We start from the raw sequence: 18461 nt of genomic DNA, 5'->3' as shown, positions 1-18461 counted from the left end.
GAACATGACTGCTACAGAAAAAGTCAGTGACCTTGATTTTGTGTTAAACTAATCTCTTCTCAAAATTAACATGTTAACTAAGAGTGTATGCCATGAAAGGAGGAGCAGAGGAGAGATTTTTAATAAAACTATAAATTGTTGAAATAAGGGAAAGAAATGATAGAACAATTTTGAGGGAGTTATATGTAAGATTAAGAATTATGTCGAAAGATCACGTATCCTAGTGCAAACCTCTGGAGTATCCAGGAATCTCAGTCATAGCCTGAGTTTCTCATTGTGTTAGAGATATATGAACCTAAACAGGGAAGGAGGGGAGACACATAGACAGATAATGCTGGTAGAAGTCTGTAGAGCTTTTAAGATGCCTTAGATATAAATCTGGTCCAAAAAAATCTAATAAAGCACACAAATCATGCTTTCTAAACATAGGCTTCTACCTGTGCTTGGGCCAAACCATAATTTCAGGAGAAGAAGAATCAAAGCAAATACTCCAGGAGAAAATCTGTTGAAGCTGTGAACTTTTCACCTTTAACAGCAAGTAATGACCACGGGGTGCAAGATCAGATGGTTGACTTAACCACCGAGTAACGAAATTAGGCCAAAAGTTAGATCTGGTCTGCCCTGAGGCAACATGACAAATTAGATTCATCCACTCCCTGTATTTGTATTAGTACACTTTTTTATTAGTGAACAGATTATAAAAGAAGGCTTTGCCTCAAGGCAGAGTTTTCTGGCACTGAACTAATTTTCAAGCTGAGGTTCCCCCCTGAGGGCACAATAAGACCCTGCCTTCTTTGCAGCCAAGGATCAGATCCTCAGCAAAGATTTATGTGTGAACAGCTCTCAACATATTTGGAGCTTTAAAAAACTGCAGATTTCTTTCTGTAAAGCTACAGAAATGGAGATATATTTTATTAATAGTGAAATATTTAGTATGTTTCTAAAATAATCCAGTGTGTTTCATGGACAATATTTATTAAAAATAAATGGGTTTAAACTCAGCTCCCTGGGGCAGGCTTTGTAAACTCCTGCTGGCTCCTGGCCTTGGCTGGTGGTCAGCAGTGAGAACTGCTGACTGTGCAGGTGGTCACCCCTCTTCCTGACAAGGCTGCCGCTCACAGCCTGAAAGTTTTGTGGCCCTGTGAGCTCTTGAAGTCAGTTATTAGTGTTAGTGTTTCCACCACGAGGCCTCACTTTGCAGACACAGCTGCGTGGCATCCCTCTGACCTGGAAGGGAGCCGTGAATCGAGAATGCATCATTTCTTTTTCCTGTGAAGATGAAAGGCTTTCAAAATTAATTGCATGACATTATGGCTGGTCGGTGTTGTCAGCTGTGATTTTGCTGTGACAGAGTGATGGCCTCTGCCTGTCACAGAGAGTGACACTGTGCCTGTGAGCACTGCACTCATCAAGTGCCAGCAGCAGGGAAAGCACCGCTGCAATCTGCATGGAAAGCAGTTTGGGGGAGCAGGATGCCCAGGGTGAGCCAAGTGCAGATGCTACACAGGGGAGCTACACTACCATGGCTCACTGCAGCTGCTCTTGGCTGAGCCATACCAACCACAGCTCTGTGCCAAGTATCCAACCTCCTGACCCCATCCCTACACCAATCCATGCTATGGAGAGTAGGTGTTGGAGTCAGTGAGTCAGGAGTCTCTGAATTCTTCAGAGAGAAATCAGAGTGCAGGGATTGAATTAAAGCCTGTGGATGGATTGAAGTATGTTAAGCCAATCACACATAAGGTAGAGGTGTAAGTTTAAGTTTTAGGATAAATAAGTAAGTAAGTAATTCAGTAAGTTTTAGTATGAGCTCTAATGCTTTTAGTAACTTAAAGGTTTAGATACCAAAGTAGAAGTGTGAGTTCTAGTGAAGGTTGAAAAACATGCTAATGTTTTCAGTAGAGGCTCCAGGACTGTAGCTGTAGACAGTGCTTAGACATAATAGAGCTGTAGTAAGAATATTGCTTACATTTTTCAGATAGGTGTATGCACAGTGTATACGTAACCTGGCATGTAAATAAACTAGAATTCTAATAGGTTAAGGAGTGGTGGGCTGAGTTTGTATCTTAGCTTGTTTAGAAGATTCTATATCAGAGTATGTAGTGGGGAGAGTTGATGCTTTTTGCTTTCTTCTGCTTTTCCTGCCATTGCTTTTGTTTTTGCTTTTGCTCACCATCATCAATCAACACCCAAGAAGAAGACAGGAGCTGCAGCAGCAGCATCAGCTTCCTGGGACCTCTGACAAGAGCAGCTTCTACTTCTGTTTGGGATTTTACACCAAAACTTAGCATGGACTTTGATGTCTGTGACTTTGCCTTTTGAGACTGATGTGCTTCTGCAATAAATAACCTTTTAGCAACTATTAGCTACATTGCTCATTTAAGATAACCCAACAAAGTTGGTGCCTGTAGCACCAGAGGTTCATAACCTCACCAGTACCACTCCCCAGAGGTGTACTTTCGAGCATTCAGAGCTGATTGCACAACCACTAGAACTAAAATCAGAGTATTTAAAAGAGCAGCTCTGTAACTGCGTTGCAGGGCTCTGCAGAGCAAGTGGGAGCAGAAACCGAGGGAGACCAACTCCTTTTCCCTTTAGAGGGCAGTGGTGTTCATCGTACAAAAGCTGCTTTTTCAAGGAGGTAAATCCCTCGTTGAAAATAACCGGGTCAGCAGCAGCAGAGCAGGGGCGAGGAATCAGGACCAGCGCTGGAGTGATGCCACTGGATGTGCTGCACCATGCAGGACAGCATCTCGCCCTCATGCATTTTCTGTAGTGCTCTGTGTAGGGCTCATTAATTTCCCCTCATTTTCATGCACAGTAATCAGACAAGTAATTATGGTTCCACAGAGAGGCTTCCTTTTCCCAGAGTGAAGTGCTCCTCACCGTCAACGTTTGCCCAATTGCAGCATCTTGTTATAAATGCATATTATAATACTGGCTTTTCACAAGTATTAAAATAGATGCTATGTGAATGATGTTAAAAGTAAATTTGCTATAGTTGTTATTGGATATAGGAGTGAAATAGGTAATATAGTTATTTGTAGTAATTGAACTACCTGCTTAGTTGGGATAACATCCAATGAACACCTAATAAAGACCCCTACTACTATCAGCACCTACCATCTAGAAAAAGTATAAACCAGAGCCCAAACTGGGGGGAAAAAAAAAACCAAAAACTGGATTACAACCACAAGCAAAAAATGTGCATGCTCTAAAAAGGCAGACCAGAGGAGAACCATCCTAAACAGTTCTTAGAACATCTAAACTAGTTTGGGGAAAACTTTAAATATGCATAATAGTTTATGAATATGCAGTAGGCTAATGCAATAGAAAAGATGTGTAAAGAGGAGTCTCCAAAGGTAGCCGGCGTGCTCTTGGCTGAATGCCAAGCACCCAGCCATTAACCCTTGGTTTTATTATCTCCTATTGTCCTTTATTAAACTTTTAAATTTTACCAGGAGAGTGAACCTCGTTTTTCACAATCTCTTGGAGCCAGATGAGCCCTTCCCGTGAGATTTAAGCCGAACCTGTTCAAATAGCCATGTGAGAGCTGATTTCGGAGGCGGTACTCACCTTTTCATGGGTTTGGGCGAGGCTTCTCTCTCCAGGTTGGAGGAGGCGTGCTTGACGTGCATGGCATTGTAGGAGGTGTGGGTATACTCGTTCTCATCGCTGTAGTCGGGACCCAGCAGCGTTCGAGCCCACGTCCCCATGTCGTAGGGAGGCAGGGTCCCCCCAAATTCAGAGGGCAGGCATTCAGGGTGTATTAGCTGGTGAAGGCTGTTCAGGTTGTTACCGTGAAGAAAGATCTTTAACAAATGGAAAAAGAAAGTTCAAAGTCATCGCCGACTCCTTATTTCATTAAGCACAATATTAGCAGCACTAATGAGGTGCGGAGTGTCATTAGCTGACGCTGCAGTTTCAGGTGGGAATTTCAAAAGCTCTTAGGGCTGACTCAGTTGGCAGAAGAGGGGGGATTAACTTTGGGGTGGGCAGCTGTAGAATTAGGCTGGCACTACAAACACTTCTGAAAACTCCGATTCGCTTGCTATTTGGCACATCACAATTTCTGTTTCTTAAGTACCAGATCAGGAGAAGCAGAAGTCAGGAATTATGACTGATTATTGCTACTGTAAGAGGATAGAGGCTTACATGAAGAGCAGTGGGAAGAAAAGGGTGACAGTGGAAAGCAGGCATGAAGAGTAGGATTTCAGTGCCTGAGAGGGGCACTAGCCCTGCACCCCAGGACAGACATTTCCACGGGTATATCAGGCTGTGTCACCACTTGGTGCTGCAACACTTGTTTCTCTAATCTTTGCTTTCAGATGGGTCCTACCCCTGTCCTGCCTAGTCAGACCTGGATTAGGGTGGGCTCTGAGGGATTTTTCAGTTGCTTTTTGACAGACTGCAGAGAACAAATGGCTAGGATGACTGCAGAACCACAAATTCACTTGGGTTTCAGTGGAGATCTGCCTCTTCTGCAGTGTGAGCAAGCAGCCTTCAGGCATGGGTACTTTTTGTGGAAGCAAGTGAGTTGCCATCATGTGAAAAGAGTCACCCTGCTGAAGGAATGAAATAGGAATTTTTGCTTCCACAAAAGAGTTGAGCTGAAGTTTCCCTCGCTCACAAGTAGCTTCAGCCAGGCTTGATAATCCCTCCATATTGCCAATTCTCTCTATCCCTGAGCATATTCCAGTAAAATGTATCCATGCTGTGTTAGTGTAACAGATTTCTGGTCCCTGGCTGAGCTATTCGCTCAATTCAGACCATTCCAAATACTTATTTTTAATAACAGCAGCGATTCTCTTATATCACACATGGAAAATGTAGGGATTAAAACTAGAAAAGAAAACAGGCAGCTACTAGGAAATTGCAGGTGTGCAGGTTCCTCTGCACCCCCACCCCCATCTAATTACCCTTTTCCTTGTCTTGTCTTTGAGGAACGGTTTGATTAGTGTGTACAGGGCATGGATGTACCAGGGCTGATTGACAAAATGGACTCCTCCAAAACGTGCAGGAAAGCTGTCCTAGGGAAAGAAAGAAAGGAAGGCAGTTAAGAGATGCAGTGCTTTACTCAGACAGTCAATAGGATGAAAGTCGGAGGAAAAATCTGTCTCTTTCCATCTGCAAACGAGCACTGGGCTTGATGGGAGGGGGAAGGAGGGAAATGAAAAAACTAAAAAAAGATGCCTGTAAGCGTTTGTATCAGTTTCCTCTGTGGACAGAGGCAGTCCCTTCGCCCCTCCACACACTGACACATCAATTGCCGATGAGATGTGAAGATTTAAAGTCGGGTCTCCAGCCACTTCTCATGAACATTTTTTAACTCCGCCAGGGCATCCGACTCGGCCAGCCTGGGAAGTGCGAGGGGCTGATGAGCAGCGCTCCCTCCAGGGGAAGCTTTCTAATTTCTCATTGTGCAGCGCTAGGCAAGCCCCCGGTTCCCACGCACACGGCTGCTCAGAGCTCACCTCTTCACCCTGCGGCCTCCCTGCTAAAATCATCATCACAAAGGCTGACCTTTCGGGGTGAGCAGGCAGCGCGGTGCGGGGAGGAGGATGGGTGGGAAATGCTGATGGGTGGAGGTGTGGGGAGAGCGCGGCATGACAGCTCCATGGAAACTGCGGGATGCGCTGCCGGCTCGGCACACACCGGGCATTAGCATGCAGGGAGCGTCCGCTGGGGACGGGGCTTCTCACAGCATCCACCCTGCTCCGGCACGCCGAGACAAGACCAGGCTGAAATAAACACTCCGGGAGACCGGCTCCTTATTAAAACCTTCATTAAAGATCAGCTCTGGGCGGGGAACCCGACGAGTCGCCCGCACCACCACAGTTCCCGTTGGACGACGCAGAGAAGGAAAAAAAATATATTAAAAAAAAAAAAAGAAAAAAGTTCAGCTTTGCTGAACAACAGAGCTGGGACTTCTATCCTCGCAGAATCCCTAGCAAAGCACTTGCCAGCTCTTGGTCTAGGGGTGCTGTTGAAGTCACGGCGACAAGGCAGAAAAGCTCTGGTTGGTGATTCCATCTTCTCCACTGTTCTCCCCACCTGGCAGTAGCATTTTTTTAGTCTTAGACGTTATACTGGCCCATTGTTTTTAGGGGTTTTTATCAGTGAGTGGTATCCCGTGAGCACCTGCTGCTGCACATCATTTTGGAGGGGATAGTGGAGGTGGGCAAGGATGGGAGAGTGGGCACTGGGACAGGGTAAGGGACAAACAGCTTGGAGTATCAACGATTTACAAAGGCACAGAATGTTAACAACAAATAGTCAACACAAACCAATTATGGTGCACACACATCAACACAAACAATTCATTAACAATTAACCAATAATCTATAACTCTATGCCCAACATCAACTTATATATAACAAGGTGGTGGCTGGCATGCCTTTAGAGGTTATTGTGCACTGTGAAGGGTATTTCGTACCTTATCTAACAAATGTCAGTCAAGGAAGAGCCTTAGAATTATTTTTTTTTTTCACATGGCATAAATATGGGATGACCACTGCTCCCGTGTGCAAAGGAACTTGCAAGGGGAGGAGAGGATCCTGTCTCTCTGCTGTGAGGGGAGATGCTGATGCAGCCCTCCTCATCCTGTGTGTGCTTCTAACCCCTACAGCTCGGTGTGGAAAGCAGACTATAATCAGGTCTCTTCCTTCAGGGCTGTGGCTCTGGGAGCCAGGCAGGTTCCTTCCCCCCACAATTAGCACAGGGTGTCCTGGGGCTTTCTCTCCCCTTCCTCCCGAGCATCAGCGATCGAGCACAGCTGGCGAGAATATGGGCTGGATTTGTGAACTGATATGAAAAAAATCCCCTTATACACCTGCTCTGCAGAGCTTCTGTGCTGCTTCAAGGTCAATTCCCCCCCAGATTTAGTGATATGTATGGATACACCACCTCCTGCTGCCTAGGGCTGGACTCTGCATACTCTTTAGCCATGGATTGCCTCAGCAGTCATCTAAAACCCTGCTAGGATAATGTTTGTGAGCAGCCACAAGCATTAAGTGATATATTTTTCTTTTGTTATACAGTGAAATAAGCTGCTTCCACCTCAGACAGGTCAGTTGACCTGAAATCATTACAAAACTGCATATTGGATATATATTGTGAAGGACTATTGGGTAATCAGGCCAGCACATAGGAGGACAAGCAGTGTAACATCACAGGTGATCCCATTATAAATTCCAGTAAATGATAAATTGAGCTTTTGAGACCCCATCTGGTCTGGGGTTCTTAGCCCAAGGAAGATGTCAACCTGTTAGAGTGAGTCCAGAACAGGGCTGAAGAGGTGAGCAGAGGAATAGAGCACCTTTCCTACAAAAACAGGCTGAGAGAATTGGGGTTGTTCAGCCTGGGGAAGGGAAGGCTGAGGGAGATCTCATTGCTGCCTTGCAGTACCTTAAGGAGGCTTATAAAAAGGAGGGAGAGGGACTTCTTATCTGAGCAGATAGTGACAGGACAAGGTTTTAAACTGAAAGAAGGCTGTTTTAGATTAGATATTAGGAAGAAATTGTTTTCTTAGAGGGTGCTGAGGTCTGGAAGAGAAAAAATGTGGATGCCCTATCCCTGAAAATGGTAAAGATCAGGTTTAACGGGGTCCTGAACAACCTGATTTAGTGAATGGCATCCCAGGCCATGGCAGAGGGACTGGAACTAGACTGGACTGGACTTTTAAGGTCCTTTCCAACCTTAACCATTCTATTATTCTGTTCAGTGATTCTGTGATTCTATAATTCTCTTTAAGGATGGTATACGTCCTGTTGGTGTGTTCATTTTCAATAAAGAAGAGTGTATTTCCACTGCTTTTCATGAGAGTTTAGGATGTACATCTGACTGAGATAAAGTACTGCATGTTGCAGTGACTTCAACTGACTGCTGAGAAATTGCTGCAGTCTGAGCCCACCTAGAAAAACACATGGCTGACAGAAGTGTGAAGCCCAAAGTGATTTTCTACCATGTGATAACCTAAAATTGTGTTTTATAGCAGACCAGAGCCATCAAACACCCAATCCAAAATTCACAAATTCAGTTGCCTTCCTCACTCATGGGAATGAAGACTTTAAGACTTGGAGTTTTCCACAGATTATTCTAAAAAAAAAAAAAAAAAAAAAAAAAGTTCCATATTTGCCTTTATTTATTTATTTTTAAATTTATTTTTTATTAATACTATATTTGTCAAACTGGCTGCCATCCCAAAAGTTGTACCTAGAAGGAAGAAGTTTCAGACACCTTTGCTCCCTGGGAGTAAATTGCCACAGTTGTTCCCAGGCTGTACTGTAGCAGCTAATGTCAGTGTAGAAAATCCAATCTGAGTCTGAAGCACAGGAAAGTAAAGAAATGAAAGATTGGAAGCAGGGAAATAACTCTAAGACACTGAGATTTGTACTGACCTCAAAAAGAAAAATTGTTTTGCCTTCTTGCCAGAATGCACAAATTATATTAATCACAGTTTTTAGTGAGAAACATCAGTCAGTCCTCATCTTCAAGGGGGGAACAAGTATTTTTTAGAACATGTTGACCAGCTTTAACAATACCCAGAAAGAGAATTATAGGAACCAGCCAGAAGTTTAAGCTGGGAGTCTGCCTCTAGAAAAAAAGGAGCAGGATGTCCTTTCCTATATAGAAAATTAATTCTATGTCCACCCAACACAGATTGTTAAGTCTGTGTACTAGACTCTATCTCATACATCTGTGTTATAGGAAATCCCTTAATATAGCAATTTTATTTCAAGGCAATTGTTTTCTTTTAATTTTGAAGGTACACCCAAAAGTGTACAAAGACCCTTGGAAAGGAAACTACAGCCAGAAAAAAAACCAACAACCAAAGAACATTTTCTGTGTGTGTGTAACTTCCTGCTAAATTTTGTTCCTTGCCCTATTAAGCACATTAAGTTCAATTTGACCTTCATCCCTCAGTCCACCTGCATTTGTAAGGCTGTCAATTAGAACAAGGACAAGGGCTTTTTTTTTTTTTTTTTTTTTTTTTAAAATCCCTCAAAGAAATTTGATATGGGAATCATCCAGACACTGTTTGGAACTGCAACATACTAATTTTGTAGAAGTCCCTAATTAGAGCAGAGCTGTCTTGGAAAGAAAAGCTCCTGTCTGGAGGTCTGCCTTGTGCAGCTCCAGGAAGATGTATGAGACATTTCCCACACCCCACTTAGAGCCTCTGCTGCTTTCCCTGGGGCAAGGGGAAAGTAGCTGAAATTGATTTTCTGCTGAAGAGCTTTTGCTTTTAGGAATTCTCTTTTGATTTCTCATGTCTTGTGATTCCTTGGGAAGGTATATTTTATAATGAGGTACATTTTTTGGAGTCTACTGTGAAATGGACTCTGGGATCATGAAGCCTTTTCTTAACCTGATTCCTTGTCAAAAATACCTAATTCTGAGGATATACTTGGGTTTTATTCCAATGTTATAAATTAAATATAGCACACATGAATTGGTCTAATCATTTTTGGATACTACTGTCTCCTGTGAAAACAAGGTTGGACATATTAGCACGTTGCTCAGCAATGAAATTGCCGAGTAAATAAACACATTCCACCCAGTCCTAATCAAGCTAACCCACTCCCTGCTCAAGCAGGGTCATCCCAGAGCACATGGCACAGGATTGTGTCCAGATGATTCCTGAGTATCTCCAGTGAGGGAGACTCCACAACCTCTCTGGGCAATCTGTTCCAGGGCTCATACTGGAGTACAGGAAAGAAGTTCTTCTCCTGTTTTTGTGGAACATCCCGTTCATCAGTTTTTACCCATTCCCTCTTGCCCTATTGAACTTGCTGAGGAGCATCTCCCCCTTCATTTGAGTCATTGATGAATAAGTTAAAGGGAAAAACTGAACCTTGTGGGACACCACAACTTGACCCTGTGATGCTAATTGTGGCCCTCTGGGATCTGCCTTTGGGCCAGTTCTCAATCCTCCTCACTGTACACTCATCCAGTCCACACTGCAGTGAAAGAACTCCAGATATCTTCTTGGACAGCTGGCTCACTCCTCAGTCAGACCAGGCCTTCTTCACTGGGACTTAAATTGATCTAAGATAAGGAATGTATCTAACAATGCTGCAGTGGCACCTTCCCAGAGCAGTATAGGAAAACTGAGAGAGAGAAAATCCTCCAAACATAGAGTTTGAGTTGATTTAATGAGACTGGGGCCATTGGTGGGCCTATTCTTTTGCCTGATTTCTCTTTGTTTTGCTTTATATATTTGTTTCTTTGCTGTTTTCAGTTATTCTCCTCTTTATCATGCCTAAAGACAGAGTAATGACCACAGTGGAGCTGCCACAGACCCCCCCAGATTCATGCTGGCTTCAATATATCCTTAGTTTCAGAGAGAAGAACTGTCTCCAAGCTTGCAGGTCAGAGCAAAATGTTATGGGAATTATTGTTTCCCATCTCTGCTCAGACCTCCTGTGCAGAAAAATTTTTGAACTGAACCTGGAACTGAAAACCTTTGGTACATAATATTCCATTAAATAGCTCAGGAGGGGTTCTTGGAAGCTATGAGGTTGATTAAGAGACAATTGTTCTTTCTTTCTGCCTGTTCTTGCCATGCCAACATCTATTTATTTTGTCATGAATATGCATCAGAAATTTTTTACTATGGTGTTGTTTGGAACTGGCTGAAAGCTAAAAATCACCATGATTTTCCAGCATCTCCTCATGCCAAAGTGTGTTGGGAATGCAAAGCCATCTATGGAATATGAAAAATAGGAATGAATCCAACCTGATGCTCAAGGTCATTCCATTCAAACTACACAAATTGATATCGTAGACCAAAGCCCTGAGCTTGAAATCCATATTATAGCATATTTTTAGGTTACCGAACATCTGATTTTTGAGAACTAAATATTTTTTAAAAATTATTTCATAAACTTTACCCTTTCTAATCAGAAAACCAAGCAAACACTCCAATGAACTTCTACCTCACCAATGCTTGCCAGTTTACTACAAATCCAAAAGTAATTCCCCTTGAAAGAAAATAATTGTCCCCAGAATCAGGAAGATATCAGTCATAAACAAAACTGTTTAAAGCAAAAGGTCATGTAAACTGAGGATAAAAACCTCATCTTTGTGCCTGTGCACTTACATAATCAGTCCCTGAGGTGGATTAAAGCTCCCAGAGATTGTATTAATAGTTCAGGAAGATTTTATTAATAGTTCACTGATAGTTCCTCCATGGAGAATTTCCATGAGTGTGTGATTTTAATGGATTGGCACAATAAGGGAAGGAGGATTTCTGGTCTTCAGCTTCAGATCCAAATTCTGCCTTATAAAGAGTGACAGTGCTTGAAAGTTGCTGCTCCCTGATTTTAGGATTTTTAAGATGTTGGATAGGTTGTGTCCATCAACAACCTGCTCCTGAGCATGTTTGAATGAATTCCATGGAATACCCTAGGTATATACAGAGTGGGCTGCTGAATAGAGCATGCAAGGCATGAAGGCAAAGTTTCCTGCCATTGCCTCTAATTTTAGTGCAGCTCCTAAGAGATGGATGTTCAGTTTGGCAGGAGGCAGTGGGAGGCAGGACCAGGGCCATGAGGACACTGGGGCTGGGCTGCTCCTGCCCCTCTACAGAGCTCCCTGGGGCTGCAGGAGCTGCGCTCCCTCACTTCTGCAGTGCCTGCACTGATCCCAGGCACGTTCCCAATCTCCACCCTGACGAGATGCTTGTCCTTCCCTTATCTCTTTTTGTTCCCCTGTGTTTTTGAAGAGATGGGAATGTAAAATTAATGTTGCTGGTGGCAATAATTGCAAATCGCTGCTTCTACCTTGGCATGCCCTCAGAGTGCACAGGGCTTGAAAATAGCTGCAGAGTAGCGGAAAACCAGTAAAAAAAAATACATCAGTGCTAGCAGTATGGCAATCCTGACCTGCTTGAATATGACTGTAAAAAGAATTCTTGCAATCATGAAGGATTCATTGATTTTGGGTAAGCTGTGACTGCAACTGCTCACACCAAAATGTTCTCTTTTCTTTGAAGCACATCATAGCAAAGGATTGGAGGAAAATCACGTGAAATTGTGAGTTCTTGGTTTATTTTTATATCTCATGCCCACATATGTAGATGAGGATGCTCTGAAGTACTTCTGTCGGAGAAGCAGAACTGAAAAATGAACACTGGGATACATTCTCCCAGACATTTTTATTATGTTTGTTATCTCTCCTGCTACACTCAGTAACTTTTAAAATTCAGTCACTTGCAGTGGGTTTCTCCCAGTCAGTATTGCACACTAGTGAGGTCCTACAGAGCATCTGTTCATGGGTGTTGGCAGATGGCACCAATAAATCAGGTTATAGAACACAGATTTGCTCAGTAAACTTTGATTTGTCCTGATAGAATCATGCTGTCATGTCATCTGGTCTAACAAAATAATTTGTAACCTTGGGGTAAAAGGGGGATTTTTCACTACCTTTTTGCAAGAAACCCTTTACTGCACCAGCTCAGAATAATTTAGGAAGAGAAAACTTCCCAGAAGCAGTAACTGTGTTGGATTGACACCCTGTACTATTTTGCTTGGCATGTACCACTCTTTTACACACTAAAGGTAGAAAGAAAGCTCCTTCCAGAAACAAAAAACCAAAAAACCAAAAAACCAAAAAAACAAAAAAACCAAAAAAACAAAACAAAACAAAACAAAAGATTAATAAATTATATTGGCAGAGAAACAGCAGGTTTGTTCAAGGGTTTGGTTGAGAAGGTTCATAGGGAAGAAATGAATTCAAAATATGATTAAAGGGTAAAACCAAGGGAACTGAGACACTAATTTGGAAGTAGCCCATGCATATGTGCAGCTGAGGTGCTGCAGTTTGCTCTGGATTAGGTCATTTTAGGTAAGGCCAGATCAGGATGCTTCTGGTGGAACAAGAAGAGTGACAGTCACCCACTAAGCTAAAGCTGGGTCACAGGCAGCGTAGGAAGGGACACGAATAAGCTGGAGGCTATTTTTCAGAGTTAGTTTAGGAACTTGGTGTGATCTTTGCAGCCAGCCCCAGCAAACCAGGCTACATTGTCTGAGTGCTCTGATTTTTGGTGTAAACTGTAGCTCAGAAACCTGTTTGTACTCAGCTTTCCCAAGGCAGGGTGATTGCAAGCTGAGCTGCTTCTATTCCTGTATCTCCCTGAATGTGAACGTCTGAAATTAGTTGTGGGGGAAGGAAAAAGCAGCAGGAAGATCATCAAAGCCGAAAGCAGTTTTGGGCTTAATTAGAAATGGCAAAACGTGCTGGGCACAGAGCAAGCCTGGCCTGGAGACCTGCTGGGAGAGCCCAGGTGCTGCTGGATGAGTGTGTGACCACAGGGATGTGTCACACTGCCTGTGACACCAGTGTGACCCTGAGCTGTGGCTGCCCATTCAAAACCATCACCACAATAAAGTCCCCGTGCAAGCTCTAGTGGGAGAAGTGACCTCCCCAGCCCTTTCCCCCTGACACCAGGAGATAAAGTGGTGTGGCTTATCCCCACTTGAGCTGTTGGTGGGTGTCTGTGGGTGTGAGCTGCTGTCAGTTTTGAGTGTGTGGCAAATGAGTAGGCTTCTTTTGTAGCCAGATTTTAATGCAGGATCATTCTGAAGTAAAATGCCACCAGCAGAATGAGCACTTCCACCAAAGAAAGCATAGTGAGCATTAACACAGCTTTAATGAAGGAGCATCCTAATTCCCTAGCACCTGGGAAAAAAGCTACCCAGGAGCATGGGGTTGAATGTTTGGCATTGCAAATTACACCCAAAAGATGTTCTATAATATACACTTCTGGAAAAATAATAGAGAAAATAGGGATTTTTTTTAAAAAAGTAATTTTTTAGAGTTAAGCCTTAAACAAAATTAATTAGTACCATTAACCACTGTAGTAGAGAACAGTGCTGCTTTCATTAGCTGATCTTATTTCAAGCTCTCTCCTAGTTATTCTATTTCCATAGACAAGCCTTGCACAGATCTTGAAGGGCAGTAGATCTGTGGGACACTGATTGAAAGCTCAGGGAATGAAGGAGTTAGGGCAAAGAAGATGGCACTGAGGCAAATACAGTAGCACTTAAAAGGCTGTTGAAAGGAATGAGTTGAGTGCATGCAAAGTCAGTCATGAAAAGCATAACATACAGCACCTTATTTCTTGTCCAGTGCTGAGATTTTAAACAAAAAGCCCTGTACAGAGACTGTCCCTTTAGAAGTGCATTGTAATGCTGAGATTCTCTACATTGTGTATGTAAAACATTTATTTTATATTTTTTTCACATTGCATATGTACACATACGCATGTACACACACACATACACACACATATATATGTATATACACTTGCTCTCTGCCAAAATAGCTGTGTCTGAGCAAAGGGCAATGAAGGCCAAGCTGCCATGGTGAGGCCAAATGCCCACAGCATTAGTTAAAGTCAGCCAAAGAAAAGCAATTAAAAAGGTCTTGTGGCACTCACATTGCTTCTCAGGAGACCTATTGACTTTGCAGAGAAGCTTTTCATCTTTGCCCATGGAAGCACCAAGGTATTAAACAGAATTCCTAAAGTTGCATTACACTTGTGTTGTGATTGAAAGCTGATGATGGAGAAAAGGAGATTTTGTCATTTATAGAGCTAGGCAAGCTATTTGGTGCTGAACAGAAGCCTGTTCTAGCCCGGCTTGAACAATATGTGGAATCATCTTAAAAGCAGCATGGAAAGGAGATTATAAACTATCACTGTGATGAGGTTATAACCTAGCACGATCAGAAGAAAATGATCAAGCAATTTTTTAATTTGCCATTGTTGACAGACTAAAACAAAGTATTTAATGGAAATTATTCCTTTTCCAGTAAATATCTTTGCATCTAGCAGTAAGTTAAAATAATCTTTTGTATTAGTTCCTCCATACAAGTCCTTGTAGATATCACAGGCTCTTAGCACTCATTTTCTCAGACCTATCTGTTAAACAAGAGCTAGATTTCTGTCTTATTACACTAAGAATTTTGTATTTTACTCTAATTTGCTTGAGATGGAAACCTTATTTTAAAATTGAAGGCTTCCCTTCACCTAGAACTTGCACAACCCCTTTTAAAAACAATTTTTGTTGTCCCTGTCAGCTTCGACAAATATCCCATGGTGACGAGTGTCCCATGGTGAAGATATTTTTCAATTTTTTATTCTCTTTCAACAGGAATTTGTGAATGTGTATAAGTGTGTGTCTGTGTGTCTCTGTGTGTGCATGAGCAAACTCCATGAGCTGCTTTGTTTTAAAAAGACACAAAATGCTAAATGCCTGCACAGTGGGGGAGACACAGCTCTTGGTGGGTGCAATACAAGGCAACTCACACTGCATCAGATAAACACCTGAGAGCAGCAACACTTTGCCTCATATACAGCCTCTTATTCTTTAGACAAATGGAAGCCTGAGGAAAAAACCCACCCTGTTATTTTTTGCATGATTCAGTCTCTGTCCCTGTTCCAGTCTCTGAGTGAAATTGCTTTGCTGTCTTATCCTTTCATGCTGAAGGGTAAATTGCTGTGTGTATTTGTATTTCACAAAATCCCACATAGTCACCAGACTGATTTAACAGGAGCAGACCAATGTGTCAGGTCTGCAATAAAATATAATCTCTTTGTGTCTGCCCTTTTGTGATCTCTTTCTCTCTATTTTTTTTTTTTTTAATAACAGAGCAGTGCCTTGGTAATGAGAAATTTGACCATAATTTAATGTCCTTGAAAAAAGTTTGGATAATAAAAAATATATGAGTAATGTAAAAATACATGTGGAAAGATTTAAAGAGACGTTGTGGAAAACATATTTTTGGGAAAGATATTTTACAATATCAGCCTGCAATTCAAGTTTCATGACATGTTCAACAACATGCATTTAAGAAATGACTCATGAAGACCATTTCCTCAGTGAAGAGCCTTGTGCTATGCAGTACAAAGAACTGATGTTTTTCACTGATGTTTTTCTCCCATGGTTATAAAAGCAGGCATTGCTAATAGCACCACCAGTAGCTAAGATTGTCTGATTGTCTGACTTGTTGCAACTTTGTTGCAGTTACACATTTTGGGCCCCAAAAATTTCAACAGGGGGCCAGACAAATTTTTTTTGGGAGCAATGTTGGAGGCTGGGGGTGAGTGACAGTTTCAGCATGGGCTTGCAGTGAAAAATAATTTTTTCTGCACTTCATAATATTTCTGTGATTACTGGAGGGTGGAGATTGGACCCAACCTTTCACAAAAGGCTTTCCTGACATGTGTGGCTTTAACGACACAGACAGAATTCACAACTGTACATATGCCTGTGTCCAAATTCAAGGAATTGTAGAGGCTGTTTCATGAGCTGACTGGCCACAGTGATACCCTCTTACCTTAAAAGCCCAAAACAGTCTAAATTCTTGGAGTACATTAGCTATGTTCTCCCAGCAGGGAGAGAGGCTGCAGCCCCAGCCCACAGGTGGGAGGTAGAGCTCTCTCTGCAGTGGTTTATCCCAGAGTTGTAAAGCACTGGTGTAGCCAAGGCCCCTGAAGCTCCACTTTGATACTCAGATTTTTCCTTTCCCAAGTGCGTGACTTTGCCATTTCAATGTTCTTTTTGTGCTGTATTCACCACCTAAAGCAATGCTAGGCAACAGTCAGTGTTGCTCATTGCATAATCACTCAGAGCCAGGGCTTTTGTCAGTTTGGCAACATTAAATGTCACATAAACTTTGTACTCTTTGCTACATGAAATACAAGCTTATACTCCCTGCAACAGCTCTCTCATTTCCACAACACATCCTCCCTTCAGTTCACACTTTTTGTTCCTCACTACCTGGCTTTACTGCTACCTTAAATCTGACTACAAAACAGCTTTAAGAGGTATGAGTAGAAAAATGGTTTCTGATGTCTGTGTAGGTGCAAGAGAAGCAGAGCATTAACGAGTGCAGTTTCTCAGTCTTTCCAGTATCATTAGCCAAGCAAGGATATCAGACTGTGTAATATTACCAGGTCACTGTTCAGCCTTTTGGCATCTTGCATCTGCTCCCACTACAGACCCCAAGAAGAGGAGTCTGAGGGTTACCAGTGGGGTTTACTGCCTGAGTTGTACTTACACTGCCTTCTCCAAAAGGTTATTCTAAATTGTTTTCAGGTGTCACAGCATCAGTCTGCAAGCTCATAATTCCTCACTCTGTGGTTCTACTCCTTAAAAATTTGCTCTGATCATTTTTTTCAGGGCTGAGAGCAGGGGAAAAAAAATCTCTGAATTTGTTAAAACTGCAGTTCACAGGAAGGTGTGACCCCATTTCTCAGCCACCTCAGATTAAAAAGCCATAAAAATTTTCATTCTCCTCTTTTCACATTGGGTTAAAGTCACACATTAAGTGCTGCTACATGGAGTATTAAATGAATTAGGTTTTTTCCACCCAGAGGCTGGAGTATCCTCTGTCATATCTCTGGAGGTCATTAAATTTGCTAGGTAGGTACAGGACAGTCTGTCTGTACCTTCTTCTTTGAAAGCTTCCAAGAAGGAATAAAACAGAGAGTACAATAGAACTGATAAAGGGGCCTGATATCTTAGGCCTGATGGAGCAGAAACCATGGGAGAGACAGACACAGATAAATCTTCCCTGAGCAAGGAGTGACCAAGAAACAGGTGGTGAAACTTTGTGATAAGATAATATTACCAGATGATGTGATGACATGAAGAATGTGTAACCAATGGGAAACTGTTACCAAAAATTGAAACTATATTAGTGCCATAAAAGTAAAACCCTATATAAATGCCTTGTACACTCAATAAAATCAGGTTTTGATCCAAACTCAGGTATCCCTGTCTCTCAATCTCCAACAGTTTCCCACCAAGAATTCTTCCCACCTAATTGCAGGCAGCAGCATATCCTCCTTATTAAACTCTAAGCACTGGGTACCAGTGCAAATCTGCAAATTACTTGGTGTCATTAACTTTGACTTTAGCAAGACTTTAGGCACATGGCACGTATTGTTACTCTAGCACATCAGAGAGATTTTGTTTGGAGTGGTAGTGCTTAGTTCTAATTTCAAAGTTTGCCCTGCTTTAAGCTGTGAATGGGATCTGATCTTCCAAACTTACTTACCCCATGATTCTGTGGTATTTCACATGTTAGGTTATATGTACATGTCAAGCTGTTGGACTGTTCCTGCCCTGTCATGTTCCACTCTTACTGTTTACTGATCACTGGTTATTCAGGGCTTTGGGTTACAGCTTCCATTCTAAACTGAAGCTTTTATCACCTTTATAATGTGCCACAGAATCTATTACAGAAATGGGCAGGAAGGTAAGGCTTATTTATTATCTGCTTTGCTGCAAAACCCATATTATGAGCATAAATGACAGCAATAAACAAAAGAAAATAACCTGTTCAGAGCAGAAGAAAATCTGTATCACTAACTCCCTGCGTTGAATGGTTGTAACAAGAATGAAGGATTTCCTTGTTATTAGGAATGTGCCAGGTGAAGAGAAGTTATC

General features: G+C 42.2%; 1 protein-coding gene across 1 annotated transcript in view; it reads right to left on the bottom strand.

Annotated features, from left to right (window-relative positions):
- CLVS1 (clavesin 1) overlaps positions 1-18461 on the bottom strand; it is a 100688-nt gene that overhangs the window by 17127 nt on the left and 65100 nt on the right. The window contains exons 4-5 of the mRNA XM_079301829.1: positions 4920-5030; positions 3577-3812 (exon numbers count right to left, since the gene is read on the bottom strand). Coding sequence (XP_079157955.1) covers positions 3577-3812; positions 4920-5030 — 347 coding nt within the window. The remainder of the gene's footprint in view (positions 1-3576; positions 3813-4919; positions 5031-18461) is intronic.

Source organism: Erithacus rubecula (assembly GCF_903797595.1).
Source record: "Erithacus rubecula genome assembly, chromosome: 3".
NCBI lineage: Eukaryota > Metazoa > Chordata > Aves > Passeriformes > Muscicapidae > Erithacus > Erithacus rubecula.
Note: the sequence above shows the minus strand (reverse complement) of the source record. Positions and strands in the feature narration are given on the sequence as shown.